Below are 22,749 nucleotides of genomic sequence, written 5' to 3'. Positions count from 1 at the left end.
CCATTCAATCCACCACAGCTGGGGTTTATCAAGACCTGTTTATTAGGAGAGGAATAGGCTCTAGGGGAATCATGAACACTGGAGTACCAGTTGCTGAACTCTGAAGATGGAAGGATTACACAAAAATTCCCTTTCTCTTAAAGCCAACGGGGACCCAAGTTCCAGGAAGTCAGCTACTTGTACAGTTCCCAAAGGCTGCAAAGGAAAAGCAGCTGACCCCCACCCCAGACACCCAGTGTTTATAGAAATACACAGCAAACCTCCTCCTCCCCCTGCAGTTTCTTATAATAGCTTACTTACCTCATTCTGCCTCCAATAGGACTCTGCCACCCACTCCTTAACATTAGCTACAACCCCCCTACACACACACACACACACACACACACACACACACACACACACACACACACACATTCAAATCATGCTGCCCCTGGTTGTCACTGGGCTTGAGATGCCCCTCTCAGGTTAAATAAAGTTTCCTCTTACTGTTGAGGATGGTCTGAATTGTCATCCTTTGTTTCCCTCTGTAAGCTCAGTTCTTACAGTTTTGGTGCTGAAACCCAGGAAGGGCTTTCTGGAAGGGTACAGTCCCATCTGGCCCCTTCTTTGCCGGGCTCCTCTGTCTCCTGTATCTTCTCTCTCCTCTGCATCTTTGAAAGCCACTCTGCCCTCTAAGTTTACTAAAGCTACACAGCAGCAGACATAACACCCAGGGACCTCACCCCATCTGGAGCCCCAGTCTCCAGCTGCCTCCTTCCCCCTGAGAGGAGCAAGGGTTTACCTCAACTCTTTATTGGCATGAGTGGTAAACTCACCCTTTTTTTTACACCTCAACCCAAACTCCAGCAGGCAAGATCCATCCTTGATGTTTCCTCCCAACATTGGCCATTCTCCTTGCTGAACAGAGAAGTGGGTGAGAGCCCCTGCTGATCTCCCAGTGGCACCCCGGGACTTCACTTCAGACCTGAGGTGGGGTCTTTCCTTCTTCTGGATCGTTCCCTCAGGGACACCTGAGATGCTCTCAGGAACTTCGCTCCAGTGTCATTTCTGACCTTGAGGGATGCTTCAAGGAGGAAACTATCCCTGGCCCATTCAGGCCTACACAATGGGCAGCAGCCCCTCTGTTCCCTGCAGCCGCTGGAGAAATCAGTGTGGAGAATTTGCAGAAAGCGAAAATAAATCTACGATATAATCCCAGCTATGGCACTCCCTGACATTTGCCCAAGGACTTGACATCCTACTGCACAGACACCTGCTCAGCCATGTTCACTGCTGCTTATTCACAATAGCTAGGAAATAGAAACAACCTAAATGTCCTACCACCCATAAATGGATAATGAAAATGTGGTACATATAAACTAGGGAATACTATTTGGCTGTAAAGAAAAACGATTAACATGAGTTTTGTAGGGAAATGGATGAAACCAGAAAAGGTCATAATGAGTGAGGCAATGCAGACCAGAAGACAAACATCAGACATTACATGTTCTCTCTCATTGTAGGCTCCTAGCTCCAAATCTTGAGATGTGAGTACCCAGCCTGTAGTAACTACAGAAACCGGGAAAGTGAAATGGAACCATTGCCAGGATGGGGGCGGCTGGGGAGCAATAGAGAGGAATAGTAGGGTACCAGTGATCTGATCAGGGAAATGAGAAAAGGGGGAGGGGTCCTTAGGGAAAGGAAGGGAGGTAAACACAGAAGAGGGTGAGAGGAAGGTAAAGGGGGACTAGCAGGATCTAGTGATCTGCTAGGGGAAATGCAGAAGGGGGCTCTTCGGAGAAGGTTGAAAGAGGTAAATACAGAAGAAAGAGGGAGGTAGAATAACACTAAGGATGTCTGAAAAAGCCAATGAATCATGCTAATAACTTTTTACTAAACAAACAAAAAACCCAAAAACTTCAACCTATTATATACATAACTTTGTGTATAAATGCACATATATTGTTTTGATGAACTTTTCTCATCTGGGCTAATGACACTTCCTCTAAGAATCAAAGACCACCTTAAAAAAAAAATACCGGCATAAAAAGCCCTCTTTTGGCTGGGCGGTGGTGGCGCATGCCTTTAATCCCAGCACTCGGGAGAGGCAGAGGCAGGCGGATCTCTGTGAGTTCGATGCCAGCCTGGGCTACCAAGTGAGTCCCAGGAAAGGCGCAAAGCTACACAGAGAAACCCTGTTTCGAAAAACCAAAAAAAAAAAAAAAGCCCTCTTTTGAGTTGTTGGCCAGGACTGTCCAAGAGACTACCAAAACATACAGCCTCTTGCTGTTGCTCTTGATTACCCCCAAGAGGTAGAAGGTAAGTCCTGATTGCTGAAGAGACCCCTGACCTGAAAGCCCCATCCCTAAGGACTAGCTTTCATGACACCAGCAGGTACCACGCAAGCTTCCAGAAGAGGGAGGCAACCCACAGTTCTACCCAGCTCTGATGTCTATGAACTACATCAACAACCAGCACGGCACAAGAACCCTAAGGATGCAGTAGTGGCATGCATACCTTGGCAGTAACCAACTCTCTAATTCGACTTAAGGTCCAGTCAACAAGAGAAAGACTGTGCACGGTACTGCAAATCTAGCTAACTGCTCAGTGCTAGTTGAAACCATGGTTACTGAAGAATCGACAACCAATCATTTATTGGACCAGCACAATCCCTAACAACAATCTATAAACATTTGTCCTTAGGTCCACAGACAACTGTAGTCTTCACCTCCATCAAGGAAGCTTTTCTTTGCAACAGTCAGAGCCCATCACAGAAAACCACAGTTGCCCAAGTCCTCATCACTGATATGATACCAAGATTGGGCCTTCCTTCTTCTCTCCAATCAGAGCGACCCTAAATTTACCTCTTAAATCTCACAATTTCTAACCACATCCTTTAACATCAAAAATGGCCTACAAATCCCATGCCATCTCCAATCCTCTGGCAAAGTAGAACACATGAGTAAGAGACGCTCGTCAAGCCATCCAGAGACTTGTACTCAGACTGGGTCAGACTCCTTGCACTGGTCCTTCTGAAGGTCCCTTCCCTCCCACCTTAACCCTCAACACCTTCCAACTTTTATATGGCAGACCCCGTATAACCCTAGGAATGCCAGTTCCTTCCTTTCAACACCTAACCCCACCCAAACCCCACTTTCCTCTCCTCCAACACCTCCAACAAATCCTCTGGATTTGGGTAGACCAAAAACACCAATAACGCCGGGCGGTGGTGGCGCACGCCTTTAATCCCAGCACTCGGGAGGCAGAGGCAGGCGGATCTTTGTGAGTTCGAGGCCAGCCTGGGCTACCAAGTGAGTTCCAGGAAAGGCGCAAAGCTACACAGAGAAACCCTGTCTCAAAAAAAAAAAAAACAAAAAAACACCAATACCCCCTACCTAACCTACACTTCCATCTTGAGGCTGGACAATGGGTAAATCTCAATGCTCCACATACATCAAATACCCTATAACAAAAATGGAAAGGGCCACTCAAAGTCAGCAAAACTCCAAGGACGCCCCACATGAATCTGTATGTCTAAACTCAAGTGGCCCCACCCCTCTATAACTGTATTTCCACAGGCCATTTCGGTGGTTTTCTGTACTGCACCCCTCACATACAATACTAAACAACCGAAAGGGTGTCCTGTGGATTGGTTCTGAATTCAGAAACATACAGGGAGATTTCTAGACTGGTCTAGAGGACTCAAGAAAACGAATCATGATCAATCAACTCTCTCCAGCATAAAAGTCCTCCCACAGTACCTACTTTAAGGACTTTTCTAAGCCCAGGTAACCCTAACTTATCAGGTCTCCTATTGTGTCCATAGGCCTCAGTTCCCTTCATCCCTCCCTGTCAGTGACCTCCCGCCGTGGCAAGGTAACCTCACTCTCATCATAGTTCCCCCAAAAGGAGCCCTGAAGACTCATCTAGAACACAAGGCTCTTTAGAAATGTCTGCTTACTGGCCTTCCAACCTCCAATCTGTTTGCATCTCCCCAAGGTTCCCAATATCACTGAGGGCAAGAGAAGAGACCTGATTTCCCAGGGCTAGTTAAGTCTTTTCCAAAAACCTAATCATCCTCATTCCTATCTGATTCCATTCCCAGTTGCTGGCTCCTAAACACCCCCACACCTTACTGGTTTTTCTTTGACACCATTACCTTCCACCTAATTCAGGAAAACCCCGCAATTAGCCAATCTCTCCAGGTCAGGTTTCAACCTTTCACCGTCTTACCCCCAGGGCACTCATTTTCCTTATGGCACAACCGCAAAGGTAAACCGCACCCAGTAACCTGCTTCAACCTTATCCACAGCACAGGGCTGTTCTAGATCTGCTGGTCAAACATCTTCCTGCCTAGTAACTGGACAGGGACCATTCCTCTCATCCCTCCAGATACCCCACTCCCCCTGCTTGCCTTTATTCCCAATAAAAGCAAAAACAGCTATGAGGTCAGCCCCTTACTAACTACTCTAGGCATCCTCCTCAGGCTTGGAACCGGGAGGCCTCGATATCTTTCCACCAATTAACCCGCCTCTCCAGCTCTGAGAAAGCCTTAAGGAAATGTCTGATCAACCTGACACCCTTCAGGATCTACCTGATTCTTTGGCCACTGAGTGGCTCCAAAACTGCAGAGAGCTGACTGCAGTTGCCTGCAGTCAACAGAGGGATCTGCAATCTCCTAGAGGAACAATACTGCTTCTACACCAACAAATCAGAACTAGATCAGTACCGGGCCCAATCAGGCACAGAATCTCAACAGCAAGTTTCCCCTCCAGATGGGCTCTCTCTTCCCTCCCATCCAGGCCCCTCCCCTTACTCACACCCTTCTGACATTTTCACCTTGTCTTTTAAACTTTGTAGAGGGATTCCTCCTGGACTCCTTTTGCTATCACCCAGTCTACCACACTAGATAAGATAAGTCAGTGCTCCTCTCAGAGTTGCTCTAGACCCAAGAATCCCAAAATGACAATTCTCCCTGTCAGCAGGAAGTAGTTACATCCAAAGAAATGGTGCCCCTATGTTTATCTATCTATCTATCTATCTATCTATCTATCTATCTATCTATCTATCTATCTATCATCTATCTGTGTGTACACATATGTACATACACACAAATATACACATCCATATATATATACATATATACACATGAATATATACATATGCTGTAGAATATTATTTTAAGGTGTGTTACTTTTGTTTATGTTGCATTTGTTTAACTCTGTGAAGCTATGTTAGTGTGCCTGTCTAAAACACCTGATGGTCTAATAAAGAACTGGCCAATAGCAAGGCAGGAGAAAGGATAGGTGGGGCTGGCAGGCAGAGAGAATATATAGAAGAAGGAATCTGGAAGGAGGAAAGAGAAGAAGTAGCCAGAGAAGGAGGACATCTGGGGTCAGTCACCCAGCTACACAACCAGCAATGGAGTAAGAGTAAGATTTACAGAAGTAAGCGAACGGGAAAAGCCCAGAGGCTAAAGGTAGATGAGATAATTTAAGTTAAGGAAAGCTGGCAAGAAACAAGCCAAGCTAAGGCCAGGCAGTTATAATTAAGAATAAGCCTCAGTATGTGATTTATTTGGGAGCTGGGTGGCAGGCCCCCAAAGAGAAAAAGAGTAAAAAACCAACAAAACACACACACACACACACACACACACACACACACACACACACACACACACACACACGAATGATCTGGAAAAAGGGAAATTCCCACCTCTTCTTAAAACCAAGGCTCGAAAGTGCCTCAAAGTTCCAGGAAGTTGACTATTTGTACAGTTCCCAGAGGTGGTTGCAAAAGAAAAGCAGCTGACCCCAATCCCAGTTGTTGCAGAAAAAGACAGCAAGACCTATCCCATCTCCTGTAGTTTCAAATTAAAAAAAAAAAAAAAAAAAGCTTATCTAGAAAAAACAAGAACAGCTTATTTCCCTATTCTGTCCCTAACTTACCTTTAGCTATAAAAACCCCACTCAAACCACGCGCCGTGTGTTCTCTTCCATTCTTGTCACAGTGCTCCTGGGTCTTGGGATGCCCCTCACAGGCTAAATAAGGTCTGCTCTTGCTGGTGAGGTCAGTGTGGGTTTTCCTTCTCTGTTTCCTTCCTCAAACTCAGCTCTTACAGGGATAACCTGACAGGGCTGGGACCTGTGGACACACCGGAAAGTTAAAGGTCTGAATGTCCTTTGAGGTTTGCCAAATGTAGTAGAGAAGTTCAGGTCAGGCTCCCACGGGAAAAGCGTGCCTGTGGGTCTACAGGGGTCCTACGTAAGATTCTCGCAGAGCCACGCAGACTGGCACCAGACAGCCTGCATCCCTTCTTTACCATGACCACTGGCTCTGCAAAGGCTGTGCATCTGCAGCAAGGGAGCCTGACAGGTCTACAGCAACTCAGTCTGCAATCCCTGCTCCTTGACGCCAGGGTCCATACTCGCTCAGTCTCCTGCCCCAGCTGCTTACACTTATGTCTGGGAAAGTACAAGGATATAGCTCTGGGGTTGTGCTGATGTCTGAAAGAGATTCGAAGTCAAATACCACACGATACTCAAAGCACAATGGCCCATCCTGCATGTGATCCTATATTTATCTTATAGAATGAACAGTAACAACAGCCACAGACATTTTTCTGGTTTGACCTCATCTCAACCAGCTACTATGGATTTATCAAGACGTGCTTTTAGACTTTTGTGTAAACAACTGTAGACCTTAAGACACAAAGTATTGCTTTTTAAGTCCTAAATGAGTTAATTCCTTTGATGTTTACATTTCTACTGGAACTGACCAGATTGACTAGAATTATGTAAGAAAAACAAATCTCTAAGTAGGCTTTGGATTCAGAAACAGCAGGTTTCTGTTAATGTTTCAATTTTTAAGATAGGAAAAAGTTGCAGCCATGGGCTTCAACTTACTTGGAAATTATTCTGAGTTTTTAAAAAGATTATGTGTATGGGTGTTTTGCCTGCATGGATGTCTGTGTGCCACATGCATGCCTCGTACCCGCACAGGGCAGAAGAGGGCATCAGGTGCCCTGGAACTGGAGTTACAGACCGCTGTGAGTCACATGCGGTTGCTGGGAACCGAATCTTCTGGCAGCTGCCAGTGTTCTTAACTATGGAGCCATCTTTCCAGCACCACTGATTCAGATATTTGTATAAATAGCCATTACTTAATTTTAAGGGTTCAAATTATCAAAATGATTTTTGAAACTAGTGTTTAAAGAGACACAGTTTATAAAATATAATTGTTCTTAATTCCCAGTCTGCCATTTAAAATGAACGCTACACTCAGCCTTTGTCAGAGATGCCTATTGCAACAGGAGACAGACAGTGAATGCAGAAACACACAACTGGCCATAGCATCAAGAAGAGTGAGGAGTGCTCCGCCCTAAGGGACATCTCCACCCCTGGGGAAACTCTGGGAACAGTACCGAAGAGGGGGAGGAAAGGCACCACGAGCCAGAGGATGAGGGGGTGGGCAGCACAAAGACGTCCTCTGGCTGCGACATGGATGCCGCACTCATGAACTCTGTCACTGTGCTTATCTGAGTAACACCTCTCTATGACTAAGCCTACCATTTCCTCACGGATGGAAGAGGGACCCATGAGGCCCCACCTCTCCCTGGGATGATACTGGCAGTTAATGGTTGCTGGAGGTAGGGGATGTCATTTTCTTCAGAAGTGTAGCCACGGACGCCTTGCCTATGGTCCACAATGACCTCCTACCCACACTCACACAAGACATTCCAATGAAATTAAATGGTACACACAGAAAAAAGACACGAAAGCAAGAGAGGGGATGGCTGGGTAGAAGGGTTTTAACAGGAGGGAGAAGATGAAAGGGTCTTGATGACAAAAATTAATTATATACTGTTAAGTTTCGAACCTGAGACAAACAGCTGAGGTGCCTACTTAACATCAAGTCAAGGCAGAGCTGGCTGCCAGGTTCTCCCGGCATCCCTCAGTTCCTGTTACTGGGTAACGCTGGCATACCTTGAACTGGCTGTCCTCAGGTTTGACATGTGAGACAAAGAAAGGCCTTTCTTCCCAAGTTGCTTTTGGTCAGAGTTCCATCACAGCAACAGAAAGCAAAGAAGGACAGACACCAAGAGATGTTGCAAATAAATGGAACTGGGACATAGGCAGGTGCCAGTGTTCTAATATCTGACAAAACAGACTTCAAACCAAAACCAGTGATAAAAGATAAAGACGATCACGCTGTGCTGCTTAAGAGAACAACATCGGGAGGACATTAGGATCCTTAACAATATGCACCCAATTTCATAACAGAAATTCTCTCTATACCATATATACACTAGGGCCGGGGTTGTACGCACCCACTAACAACCACAAGAGCAAGTAAGCAAAATGGAATAAAACAAATAAGACCATTAAAAGATAAGCACTTGACTGGGTATGGTGGTACATGCCTTTAATTCCAGCACTTGGATGGCAGAGGCAGGAGTCTGTCTGTAAGTCTGAGGTCAGCTTGATAAAAAAAAAAGAAAAGAAAAGAAAAAAGAAAAAAGCATTTTGCTACCAAAAGAAGTGATTCTACTATATTAAGGGGCAAAAATAATAGCATAGTTTATTTCCACATAAGAACAAATTATATTCCAAATAATCACATAATTTCAAGAAAGATTTCTCCTAAAATATTTTTATAAAAAGTAACCCCAATGCCTTAAGTTCTGGAAATGCCACCTTGTACATTACTATTACCTTAAACTGAAACATTCTAAAACATCCATACCTTCTATGCTCTCATTTACATAGCTGAAATTTTTTCTGGCTATCTTTCATGATAAATGATACTGCTGATAACTTTACTCTGTAGAATCTTACTTTGGTGATTTTCACACTTTTACAGATAAGGAACAGATATATACATACACAGACCACACACACACACACACACACACACACACACACACACATTTTCTAATGGCTTGTACTGGAGACCAGGGAGTTACATTTTGTCAAACCCAGATTGAACAGAGTTGAATTTAGGTTAATGCAGAGAAAGGCGTGCTCTGGGTGTGTTGTCCTTTGTATTTCCTGAAGCATCAGGTGAATGGTAAAAACTTCAAAGAGCTTCTTATTACTCCTGTAAAAGAATAGTGTTATTATTTAGTTATTTATAAACTTGAGAGAACTTATGCAAATGTGAGGAAATGGTACTTGTTTTTAAACACAATGGAGAAAATGGCTGACCACAGGATTTAGATGCAAGAAAAGTAGGTTTTATGATCTAAGCCCAAAGCAGAAAAACAATATAGGCAAAGAAGAAATAGTTTATATCCTGAAAACTGAACCCTATTCACTAATAGAGAGTAACTACTAGGAACAAGGACCTCCCCTTCCCAGTTAGCCAGAACCAGTTTTCTTAAGGACCTAACTGACAATATACTACTTTTCAACCACTTTCTCTTTAATAGACATTTAAGCTGGGTGTGGTGGCGTGCACCTTTAATCCCTGCACTCTGAGACAGAGGCAGGTAGATCTGAGTTCCAGGACAGCCTGGTCTACACATCAAGTACTAGGATAGCTAGGGCTACATAGAGAGAGCCTATCTCAAAAAGACAAAACAAGAGAAGAGGAAGAGGAGGAGAAGGCATTCAGCAATTTCATTCCAATCATAATCCTATCTTAAATGTAAAATAGGAGTTCACCTATTTTATTTTCTTCTCTGGGTATATCTGCCTCAAGAGAAATGATCAAATAACCCATTATTAAAGGAGGTAGAAGACAGGTGGTTTCCTAAAGCTCACTGGCCATGCAGCCTAGCCAATCAGTAAGCTCCAGGTACAGTGAGAGCCCCTGTCTAAAAAAAAAAAAAAAAGAAAGAAAGGAAGGGAGGAAGGAAGAAGAGGAAGATACCTAACATCAACCTCGGGCTTCCACATGTAGACACGCACACATTCTTTTGCTTGTCTTGCCAAATGCATGCTTCAGTGCATTAATAAGGAATTTTTAAAAATGCTCCTTTATTATCACTTTTTTTTCCACCTTCATATATAATGTATCAGTGTGCAGTGATTTGGTCAGATATTATCACTTGATGAATAAACTTGTTCTTAGTGGAAGAGCATTTGCCTGTCATGCAGTTATCCCTAGGTTCCCAGTACCATAAAAACCAAAGCTAACCCCCAATATATAAAAAATTCAGTCCCCTCTAGATATCTCAAATAAAACTTTTGCGGCTGGGCGGTGGTGGCGCACACCTTTAATCCCAGCACTCGGGAGGCAGAGGCAGGCAGATCTCTGTGAGTTCGAGGCCAGCCTGGGCTACCAAGTGAGTTCCAGGAAAGGCGCAAAGCTACACAGAGAAACCCTGTCTCGAAAAACAAAAAAAAAAAAAAAACAAAAAAAAAAAAAAAAAAAAAAAACTTTTGCATGCTATCTCTGGTATTTAGTTTTCTTAGATGAACTGGAACAATTAAGAAACAACTATACATTCAAAGATTAATAGTCTATTATAAAATCTGTGTGGTTTTTAAAGTGTGTGTGTGTGTGTGTGTGTGTGTGTGTGTGTGTCTGTCTGTCTGTCTGTCTGTCTGTCTGTCTGTCTGTCTTGTATGGAATGGGCATGTGGGCATGTGCAGGAAGGTCTGGAGGATGTCTGGCATCCTATCTATCATTCTCTGATTTCTTCCTTTGAAACAGGGTCTCTTACTGAACCTGGAGTTATGCTGGTGGCCCCAAGTCCAAGTGATCCTCCGGCCTCCATCCTCCACATTGCCGGGCTCACAGGCGCACACAGCCACCGTCAGCTTTTTATGTGATTCCTGGGGATTTAACTCAGGTCCTCACACTTATGCAGTAACGGCTCTTCCCTGCCGAGTATCTGCCCAGCCCCAATATGTCGTCTCTGATAATCATCAATACTCAGGATTCTTAAATTTCTATATCTACAGCCTGGAATAATAAATTAGAGCAACATAACAATCAAGTCGAACTGATTTGACATGGAGATTGAAAAGCAGCCCTAACAGCAATCATAATACAATCATCAATGAACAGCGAGACAAAAAGACATCCTTACTTGATTTTTGAGAGTTTCTGTAGGATAATACTGAGCTTTTCTAGGATGTGAAGGTCAAGTTTAGGGGTCCGGAGCAGCACAGAACAAGTCCGGAAAAACAAGGAGTTGCTGCAGGCTTCCAGGAAAGGCTGCAAGGACGCTGCAAAACAAGGCGCCACGCTTTACTGTTAAGAAGTATCAAAGGAAATTAAAAAAGCAAAACCAGAACTAGGTGAGTCATGTAGCAATACCAACTTGGCCTCTCAATCTTTCATCCTTAAACTTTGGGGCAAAATCGTCATCTGAAAAGTGAAAATATCCACTGGCTCTTGCTGGGTGGCAGGTTATTATCTAACACAAAGTACGTTTGAAAGAAGAGAGGAAAGTGTTTCTTCAAAAAGCTTCTAACTGGAAGCCCAGTCTAAGTGACTGCAACTAAGAAGTTCCACTGAAGCAGTACATTAGTTTTCTTTAAAACCCCAGTAACAACTCTGAGTACTAGATAAGAAAGAACACTTTGCGCATAAAAGCTAAAGAATGGCAGGTTCATAATAGATTGAAAACTTAAGGATAAAAATTTTAAGGGATCATCGTGGAAAAGCAGTCAGAAAGATTGTAAGAACAGAGGATCAAGGAGTTTGCTGTGAGACTGTGTGTCCCAGGATGTCAGAAACTGAAGTCTCACCAACATGACTGCTTCAACATGAGCTGAACAAGGACAACAACATACATGCTCACGTGGAAGGGGGCGAGGCCATGAGCTTCAACCGTACACAAAGAACCACAGGCAACTAAGAATGCTGAGTGTGGGAGAAATTGTCTTTTCCAGGGAAGAGCCCCCATCAACTGGTTATTCAATATCAAATGGTCAGCCCTGAAAACATATGTGTACATGTAACATTAAACAGACTGAATAGGTCAAATTCATGTATTTAGGTGTATATTTGTGTGTGTGTTTATTTACATACATATTTAATGAAAAACAGGCATTGAATTTGAAAGGGAACAAGGAAGGGTACATGGGAGGGTTGGGAAGGAGGTAAAGGGAAGGAGGCATGATGTAATTATAATTCCAAAAATAAAGTGAATTTTTTTTTAAATTGAAGTGTTCACATAAAGTGATTTTTATTTGAAAAATTAAAAGTGAAATTGAAAAAATTAAAGTAATCAAAAGAGAAATTACCAGCGTAGAAGAGGAAAGGAAAGATGACTTTGCATATATTTGCCTTAAGACTGACACCATTACTAGGAGTTCTTATAAATCAACTAGGAAAGGTGTACCTAGTATTTTTACTAATAAACACAACTAACCCCAATTATACGAGAACATACTATGTTCAATCTCATTAAGAATGAAATAATAAAAATTTCCCAAATTTGTTACCAAAAGCCTTAAATGCACATATCCTTTACCTAGTAACTGTGCCTCTAAGAACCATCCAATGGAGATGCATACAAAGGTAAGAAGCCATATTTCATTGATTGTGTTTATTATAGGATAATACATGAAAATTCTTTTAGAGTGTAAGTTACTGGCTAGTTAGGAAAGATTGAGGGGGAAAAAAATCATACAATGTCAAATTGTGGCCTCTAAAACAATTCACTCTTTAGTAAAAAGCCTCTGCAAATGGCTTTTTTTTCTAAATGCAAGTAAGTCATTTCCCATAAAAGATATAAAACCATGATAGCTTTGCATTCTCGTGCTTTTTAAATCTATAAACACAACTTGGAAGGCTTGGATGTTACTATCTTGAGACTGTATTGATTAAAGTAAACTACTGAAGCAACCAAATCTAAAAGCACAAGTAAAGCCAGGGAAGCAGAAACGGGCTGGTAGAAAAAGGAAAGGCTCTCTGGGAGCAATGGAGGACTACTTTCTCTACATGGAAACACCCCCTCTGCAGGAGGCGAAGGGCTCACGAGCCACCTCCCTAACACCGCCCCTCACGGAGCTGCTTGCAAGTTGTGTATTGAGCTCCACAGATGCAACTGTTGTGTCCCCATCACCTGTGCTGGGACAGGCTTTCTGGTTATTGGGCCATCCTTACTTCTGTAAGTATTTCTTTACCAACCACTTTCTAATGGGATTTAAGTTCCATTCCACAAAATGAAAGTCACACCTGTCATCACTATCAGGCTAAGAACCTATGGCTAAACAGGACACAGGATCTAGGGAAGACCCTACTACTATTATTCTGCTAAATAGACATAGTGTTCAACTGATTGCTAAGAATTTATCATAAGCTTTTATTTGTACTAGACTATGGTTAACCCAGAGACCCACAACTGGCCAAGGCATAGAAAGTAAGAGGCTGCAGAACGCTCAGCCCTAAATAGAACCCGTATACTGCACCCCTGCTCCCAAGGCTCGGGGATGGATCACTGAGGCAGAGGAGAAGGAAACAGCGTAAGTGCCAGAGGCAGTGGATGACTCCAAGGAAATGGTATCCTCTGGACACAGCAGGGAAGCAGTTGCACATATGAACTCACAACATTTGTGACAGCATACACAGCCCTGTACAAGCCCAACCCAGACCAAAGCCCAGCATGGAGGGGGGTTGGGTAGAGAATCCTACCCCTAGCCATGGAGCTATTAGCAACCGTTAGCTGCCGAGAGTCCGTTTCCTCTGGGAATGTAAGCTCTGGTAAGTCAAGCACGTTCCAGGGGAAGACCACACGTTCAAGAACAGTTGGGCAGCACCAATTGGACTTGACGGGAGAAAAAGAAAACAAAGTGGGGTGGACAGGAAAGACAGGGTAGATCTGAGACGAGCTGGGTGAAGGCAGGGAAGATGATCAAAGCACAAAACACATTGTACAAATTCTCAAAAAACTAGTAAAAATAAGAAAAATAAAAGCTGAAACGTCTAGATTAAAAACAGAGGGAATATTCTTCAAGACGCTGAGGTGGGCAAGAACTTTCTGGACAGAACTTCAATAGCACAAAAGCTAGCTGCAAACATCAACAGATGGGACTACATGACAGTAAAGTCTCTGCTTATCGGAGGAAACTGTCAGCAGAGCTCACAGACAGCCCACGGAATGGGAGAAAATCTTTCCCACGTACACTTCAGACAAGGGGCGAATAACCAGAATTTACAAAGAACTGTAGAAATTAGATACCTAGGAAATAAAACTGCAAATCAACAAATGGGGTAATGAATTACAGCAAGTTACACACACACACACACACACACACACACACACACACACACACACGAATGGCCAGTAACCATTAAAAAAATGTTCACCATTCCTAGTCATCAGGTAAATGCTTTGAGATAATATCCCATCCCAGTCAGAGTGGCTGTCCTCACGAAATCTGACAACAAATATTAGAGAGGATGAGGAGAAAGAAAAACTCTTATTCATCACTGGCAGGAGTGCAAGTTAATACAACCCTGATGGAAATCAGCCTGGTGGCTCCTCAGAAAACTGGAAACAGCCCTATCCTATGCTACAGCTATTGTATTCTTGGGCATTTGCACAGAGAACTCTTTATCCTATGGTAGAGGTATCTGCACTCCATGTTCACTGCTGCTCTACTCAATGCAGCAAGGAAGTGGAGACAACTTAGGTGTCCTTCAAGAAGTGAATGGACTATAATAAAAACCTGGCATATATATATATATATATATATATATATATATATATATATATTTCAGCTCTAAAGAAAAACAAAATCACAAAATTTTCAGGAAAATGGATGGATTTATAACACATAATATTAATCAAGTTCATCCAAATTCGGGAAGAAAAATCAGTCAATAAAACAAACACATGTTCTCCCTATATTGTGGATGTCAGCCCATCCGTATGTACATAAAAACAAATATACATGTGGGTATAACATTTAGAAAGGGGAACAAGAATAATAAAGAAAATGCTCTGGGCTGGAGAGATGGCTCAGAGGTTAAGAGCACTGGCTGCTCTTCCAGAGGTCCTGAGTTCAATTCCCAGCAACCACATGGTGGCTCACAACCATCTGTAATGAGATCTGGTGCCCTCTTCTGGCCTGCAGTCATACATGCTATATACATAATAAATAAATAAATATTTAAAAAAAGAAAAGAAAATGCTCACTAATGAGTTCACATATTTATTATATGCAAGTAAGTCCATTGAATGTTCTCTCGAAGCATAACACATTCTCAGTATAAAATATATCCTTCAGTGGGCAGTGACCATTTTGTGATTCCATGGGAGGCTGTCACTTGACTGTGAGATATGAGTTTTAAATTATAATTTTTATTGTCTGAATATTCCTGTAGGATGCAGTTCTTTGTAAATATTGCTTCACTTGTGTATTTTATTCTTTTTTTAAATATTTATTTATTTATTTATTATGTATACAACATTCTGCCTCCATGTATCCTTGCATGCCAGAAGAGGGTACCAGATATCATTATAGATGGCTGTGAGCCACCATGTGGGTGCTGGGAATTGAACTCAGGACCTCTGGAAGAGTAGTCAATGCTCTTAACCTCCGAGCCATCTCTCCAGCCCGTGTGTATTTTATTCTTTAAATATGAATTTTAGCTATCCAATTAACAGAGTGAAGTAGGATGTGTAAAGTCATCATAATTTGGAAATTTCTGAGAATTCCTGAGATACTGATTTATTGTCCCTGGATCTCAAAGAGCAACATGCCAGGAATTTGAAAACCCTGAGAAACTTGTGCAGCCACTGTGGAAGTCAGTATGGAAATCCCCCCAAAACCTGAAAATAGAACCACCCTATCACCCATCTACAGTACTAAGTCAACACACCACAGATGTTTGTGCCTCCGTGTTTAGAGCTGTACTATTCACCATGGCCAGGAAATGGAAGCAGCCCTTGATGTCCATCAACAAATGAGTTAATAAAGAAAATGCGGTCCACAGGCTGGATGTCCCAGAGACCTAGGATAGAACCAAACAGGACTGGAGGAAATAAAATGTCAGTGTGATGACGCCTAACGATATCCTGCTACACACATAGGTGCCTAGTCCAACTGTCATCAGAGAGGCTTCACCCTGCAACTGGTGGAAACAGCACAGCCAAACATTAGGCGGGGCTTGGGGAATCCTGCAGAAGTGGGAGAGAAAGGATTGTAGGAGCCAACGGAGACAAGAAAACTCACAGAATCAACTAACCTAGGCTCACAGGGGCTCACAGAGCCTGAACCGACAACCAGGGAGCCTGCATGGGACTGCCCTAGACCCTCTGTATACATGTGACAGTTGTGTAGCTTGGTCCTCCTGTGGGACTGGCAGCATGGGCTGTCTCTGACTCTTTTACTGGCTTTTGGGACCCTTTCCTCACCCTGGTCTCTGTGCCCAGGCTTAATACATGGGAAGGTGCTTAGTCTTACTGCATCTTGATATGCCATGTTCTGTTGATGCTCATGGGACACCTGCCCTTTCCTAAACAGAATCTGAGGAGTGGATTGGGGGGTGGGAGCAGAGGGCAGTCGGGGGAGGGACTTTGTGGAGAGGAAGGAGGGGAAACTGTGATCAGGATGTAAAACAAATAAATTAATTAAAAAGAAAAAGAAAATACCAGCCTAAAGCCTATTTGTTTAAAAAGGAAAAAAAGAAAATATGGTACATATGTGCGCGCGCGCACGCGCACACACATGCACACACACACACACACACACACAGGAATTTTACATAAAGAAAAACAAAAAATCCTGACATTTTCAGAAAATAGATGCAAATGGAATTATGTGAAATAAGCCAGACTCAGAGACAAATATCACATTATTTCTCATACAAGGAACTTAAATTTTAGATTATATACATATGTATGTAGCTATATCCACATGTCTTATTTGCAGGATACTTAACTAGAGAAGGGATCTAAGAGGGGAGGAAGAGCTCTTAAGGGATGTGGGAAATGGGAAAGACAACAGCAGACATGTGATAGGAGGGTACAAACGAGGACTAACTGGAGGAACACAGGAACCAGCTGGAGGAAGAGGCAGAGGGGGCCGTGGGGAGCAGAGGAGCATACAACAACAAAATATGACATTGATATCAAGATGCCACAACGAAACCTCTCGTTCTGTGTGCTGACCTAACTAATAACTTTTCAAAATAGCCACCATTTAAAAGCTGAAATAGTGGCTGGTATATGGAGTTAACAAGGGATTAGGAGGGAATGAAAGCAACATTTCTTTACATACATAAAACATAAAAACGTACGTGATTCTACTGTCATCTGAAGCAGACTATCAATGACATTGGATAAGAGCCCTTTGCTGGAAATCCTCAGGTGTCTTAGTATTACTGGAACAGCTTGGTACTCCAAAAATAAGGCTTTTCCTTCATCTGTCTTCAAGTCCAAACAAAGAGAATCAAATGCTTGAGCTAGGTAGTCAGCTGAAAACAACACAAATAACCATCTCTGCATCAGTTATTAAATCAGAAACATAAGATTAAACAAAAAGAACCACCGCTTTAATAAAATAAAACTGTAAAAAAAATTTAAATGACAAGAGATCACAAACTAAATTTAGATTCATCCCCCTCACTGGTTTATTAGAACTCAATGGGGAAGGAGAGAGAAAAGGCAGTCCAATTATAATGGGGTAAATTCATTTAGTGTGTTCATATTTTAGTACTAAAATGATCAGCCCCATTTTGTTTTTTATACCAAGAAATAAAATTGATGATTAATATTAAATAGCACAGTAGTATGTATTTCCATATTTGGTTGTAATTACTACATGTTTCCACAAACTTGAACAGCACCATATTTATATCTTTAAATAGCTTCTAAGACCGTATGTCTCATTGTTGACTTCTAAATGCCTCCCCATTTAAAACTGTAACTATACATAAAATTGCTCAGTGCATTTTAAAGAAGGATTTCTGTCTCCCACAAAAGAGCAAATATCACACCATTCAAAGACAACTTCAAAAAGACTGGGCTATGCTCTGATCCACTACATTCTGTAACCCACCCATTATTATGAGCAACAGCAAGATTTTACCAAGACCAGAGCTAGTAAGGCACTTTGAGATCAGATTCCTTAAACCCCCCTTTAAAATATTCTGCATGTGACTGCAGGTGAGCCACTCAATCAAGAGAAGCACTAATTTAATTAGAATCAATGCAAATCAAATATCAGAGATTAATTCAGCAGATATCCCCATTACAACATTTACAATAGTTTCACACTGCTTTTAAATATGTAAAGTTCATTTTCCAAAATGTTCCTTTAGTATATGATTCCAAGAAAAAAAAACATGCTGTTCACCGAACACTGAGTTACTTTGTTTAAAAAATTAATATTTCTATTTAAAGGAGAAGACTTAACAGAGTGTCTTGGGCCCAATGTGGTGGCATAAGCCTTTCCATAAAGCACACAGAGGCAGGTAGAATCATTGTGAGTTCCAGGCCAGCCGGGGCTAAATAGCCAGACCCTGTCTTTAAATAAAAAGGGTGTCTTGGCCCCAAAGTCGTAAGTTAGTAAATGGAATTCCTAGTGGTGCCAGGTGTGAGACACCTCCCTGTGAACTGTTGGCTGGGGGAGGGAAGGGGATGGAGATCACCAGTACAGGCTAATGTCATTGCTCAGAACTATATGATAAAGCCCCATGGCTGAGGACATCGCACATTTTCCTTGCAGAACATGGAGAACTCAAGCTGGCCCTAGGCTGCTTCTTGCTTCCTTTCTCAGTACTGGACGGTATCACTCAGGCTGCTGGAGGGAAGATGTCAGTATAACAGTCTTATGCAGCTGTGAAACTTACAAGCTACAATACCAACCTGCTGGGCAAGCTGTGCCCACTGGGTAACAGTGGCATGACTGTTTGCTCTTGGGAAGAATTCAGTTCCCAGCTCCCATGTTGGGTGGCTCACAACCCCCCACAACTCCAGTGCCACGGGATCCGACACCTCTGGCTCTCATATGCATACACCCTCACATAGACATATACACAAAATAAAAATAATGAAAGTAGCCGGGCGGTGGTGGCACACACCTTTAATCCCAGCACTCGGGAGGTAGAAGCAGGTGGATCTCTGAGTTCAAGGCCAACCTGGTCTACAGAGTGAGTTTCAGGGCAGCCAGGACTATACAAAGAAATCCTGTTTCAAAAAAACCTAATAATAATAATATTAATAATAATAATAAATCTTTAAAAATATGTATGAAAGAACTTTAAGACATTCTAATCTGTATCCACTTATGGTAAATTATTTTTATTTATAGAAGAGTTTAGTTCAAAGAATACTAATACCACTTTACTTAAAAACAAACAACAAAAACAACTCTCTGCAAACAAATACATATTGAACAAAATTGCTAGGTTCTGTTCAGATGTGTCTGGCTCTCAACTTCATTTGTGAGCGTGTTTGCCTGTTGATGTGGGTGTGGAGGACAGACGCTGACGTTAGTTAGGTGTCTTTCCTTCCTTATTTTTAAATATAATTCCATCATTTTCCCTTTCTCGTTGCTCCCTCCACCCCTCCTATGTACGACCTTGCTCTCAAATCCAGGGCCTCTGGCTTCTTTTTCTTAACCTGTTTTGAGCGTGGGTCTCTCACCGAACTCGAATCTCAACATATTGGCTAGAGACTGGCCAGTGAGCTGTCTCCAGCCCTCGGTGTGGGGTTAGGGATGAGCACTGCCATGCTAGGCTTTCATACAGATGTTAGAAATATAAACTCAGGTCCTTATGCTTGCCCAGCAGACACTTTAAGCCACCAAGTCATCTCCCTGGCCCAAACTTTTTAAAAAGCAACAATACAGACAGAATAGACAAATCCCGACCTCGTCACGGGAACAAGTTTTCCAACAGTGCCCCCTGCTGAATTTGAAAGTACTTGCAACAGCTAACATGACTAAGTAGACTGACAGCTACAGGGTTGTTTGTTGAGAAAGGGTCTTACTGTACAGCTTTCCTGGTGGTCTGAAACATCACTGTGCAGATCAAGCTAGCCTTAACTCTGCCTTAGTTCTCTTGCCATGGCTTCCTGAGTGCTAATTACACTTGTCCATCACTGCATCCAGCTTCGTGGTACTTTTTAAAAAATTTTTAATTTACAAGCTTAAAAGGTTCTCTCTCTCTCTCTCTCTCTCTCTCTCTCTCTCTCTCTCTCTCTCTCCCTCCCTCCCTCCCTCTCTCTCTCTCTCTCACTCACTGGTCTTTTGCTTGTATATTACAGTTTCCTATTTTCTGTTTTTATGGGTCTTTCGTGTGTGTGTATAGTATATGAAATATAGTATATGAAAAAAACTGTTTTCAATTTTTTAAAATGGAGGGAAAGAGTTATCCCTTAACAGTTTCCATAGGCAGAAAAACAGCATTTGGTTATTTTTTAAGTGGTTTTATCTTTTTAAGAAACATTTATTTTATTTGTAATTACACATGTATATGTGGGGAGTGGGGGGACTATGCACAAGTGTGGGTGCCTGCAGAGACCAGAAAGGGTTTGGGATCTTCTGGAACTCGAGTTACAGGTGCTCCTAGCTGCTCAACATCGGTGCTGGGAGCCAAACTCTGGTCCTCTGCTAGAGGAGCAAGCACTCTGAACCACTGAGCGAGTCCCCAGACTGGCCTTGACCTTTTAGAGATTAAATCAAATTGTATCATTTTAACTTCTTTAATACTGAAGAGTCTCTAAAAACAAGACTAATTTAACTTCCCAGAAAATGCTTTTCAAACATTTCAGTTACCAATCATATAAAAACTAGCTAGAGCTAGAGCTGGCTTATTGGTTTATAGCACTTATTGCTCTTGCAGAGAACCCGAATTCAGTTTCCAGCACCCACGTCAAGGGCTCACAACCAGCTCTAACTCCAGTTCCAGGGCCTCCAATGCCCTCTTCTGACCTCCATAGGCACTAGGCATGTACCTGGTACACATATGTGCATGCAAGCACAGCATTCATACTTCCAATAAAAGCAAATCTTTTTAAAAATCATAAAAGATAAAGGATTGATGTCATTTTAAAACAGTAAGATAAAGAGAAATCATCTAGCATAAAATAGATCAAGGATAACAACAGAAAATCTGAAAAAGAGAAACAGCAAATCACACACACAAGAAAAGGTTAAGCTGGGAGTAATGCCACACACTGTTAAGTCCCAGCACTCCGCAAGCAGAGGCAAGAAAATGTCTGTGAGTTCCAGGCTAGCCTGGTCTACTATAGAGCAAGTTCCAGTCTACCTAAGGCTACATAATGAGACCCCATCTCAAAAATAAAACAAAACAAAAACATTATATGAAGTCATATTTTCATTAAATAAGACTGGGAAATATTTTTTAAAAATCATTAACACCAAATATCGGAATGGATGGTTCAAAAAATGGCAGTGAACACACACACACACACACACACAAAGACACAACCCCCCCAGACATACACACATACAAAAATACACACACACACACACACACACACACACACACACACACACACATACAGAAAGAGCTGGAAGGATATAATAGCTTCACTTTTTTGAGGAAGACAGCAATGTCTGCTGAAATTAGAATGACTTATCCTTTCATATATTGGTGTCATGTTGGTGAGTTTATCGCACATTTTAAAAGTGCTAAGGCATAAGTATATGTTAATATTCACAGTGACAAAAATAGGAAATGAGTGAAACATCCCACTGGTAGTGTGATTAGGTGATAACTAGCTAAAAACTTCAAAAAGCTAAATAGAGTATTTTAAAAATAACAGATTTGGTCTATATGTATGGACCTGGAAGTTAAATAGAATAAATCTGTGAGTAAAAGATAAACAAATCCCAGCATGGATGAGCGAGGGCGGGTTACATAATCCCACATCTGTGTGAGGAACTATTGGCCACTGAACGAGAGATGTGGCCCCAGAGACTACTCATGTTCCAGTAGATGGCGCTACACCCATGCACACACAGGCAGCAGTACGTGGACTGGGTGAGTTTAAAAAAAGAATTCGTGACGTTGGGAGGGAGGAGTGGAGAAGTATAGGGGAAATTTGGAAATGAGGGAATAGGGGATAGATTTGATGAAAGTACATTATGTGGGTGTATCGGGGAGGATAAGGAGCTACTGACAGCTGATAACTGCTGGGGAAGGAAGAGTCACTTTTCTTTGAGGTAGGTCGCCATGCCTCAGTGGATATGTATGTGTGTGTGTGTGTGTGTGTGTGTGTGTGTGTGTGTGTGTGTGTGTGTGTGTGTGTGTGTGTGTGTCTCAGCTTTTAGACACTTTATTTTCTTCCACCTCTCTCTCTTTGTTCACATGTCTGCAGAACAGCTCATGGCCATTCAGGGGCCTGTACAGTGTGAGCTGCAGACCAGTCCTCAGTGGACAGCTGGGCACTCCTGCTTCAGTAGAGATCTGCTGGACAGGCACAGAGGGTACCTGCACACCTCCAGGCCAGCCTGACATCTCTGGCTGAGCAGCAGTGAACTTAGGAGCTGGCACAGTCCATTCACCCCCAAATTCCTCCACAGCACAGACTTTTCAGCAGTGGCTTGTTCTTCCTTCTCCATCTCCTCGGGGTCTCTGCAGAAGTAGAGGTTGGGCATGACCTCCATGGGTGCTCACAGGAGATGGTGCACGCACAGAACTTCCCAGGCCAGGTCCACCACATCAGACACATTGAGTGAGCTCCCTTTTGTTGTTGTGGGGCAACAATATCCACAGAGTGCAGAGCAGAGTCCGTGCTACACAGAACATGGCAGGCAGGTTGGCGTAAGATGCCTCTATGAGGGGCTGGTGGTCAGTCACCACCAAAAGACGAGGCTCCCTAAAGGCTGCTTG

General features: G+C 42.6%; 1 protein-coding gene across 6 annotated transcripts in view; it reads right to left on the bottom strand.

Moving 5' to 3' along the window:
- Positions 1-8,533: 8,533 nt before the first annotated feature.
- Positions 8,534-22,749, bottom strand: part of Ccdc138 (coiled-coil domain containing 138) — a 68,830-nt gene continuing 54,614 nt past the window's right edge. For all 6 annotated transcript variants that reach the window (XM_037199821.1, XM_037199822.1, XM_028892455.2 and 3 more), the window contains 3 exons: positions 17,185-17,361; positions 11,018-11,156; positions 8,534-9,078 (listed from right to left, as the gene is read on the bottom strand). In XM_037199821.1, the coding sequence (XP_037055716.1) occupies positions 8,913-9,078; positions 11,018-11,156; positions 17,185-17,361 (482 nt within the window). In that variant the 3' untranslated portion in view covers positions 8,534-8,912. The remainder of the gene's footprint in view (positions 9,079-11,017; positions 11,157-17,184; positions 17,362-22,749) is intronic.

The sequence above is a fragment of the Peromyscus leucopus genome, chromosome 16_21 (genome assembly GCF_004664715.2).
Source record: "Peromyscus leucopus breed LL Stock chromosome 16_21, UCI_PerLeu_2.1, whole genome shotgun sequence".
NCBI classification, from domain to species: Eukaryota; Metazoa; Chordata; class Mammalia; order Rodentia; family Cricetidae; genus Peromyscus; species Peromyscus leucopus.
The sequence above is the reverse complement of the archived record's forward strand: the minus strand, read 5'-3'. Positions and strand labels throughout refer to the sequence as shown.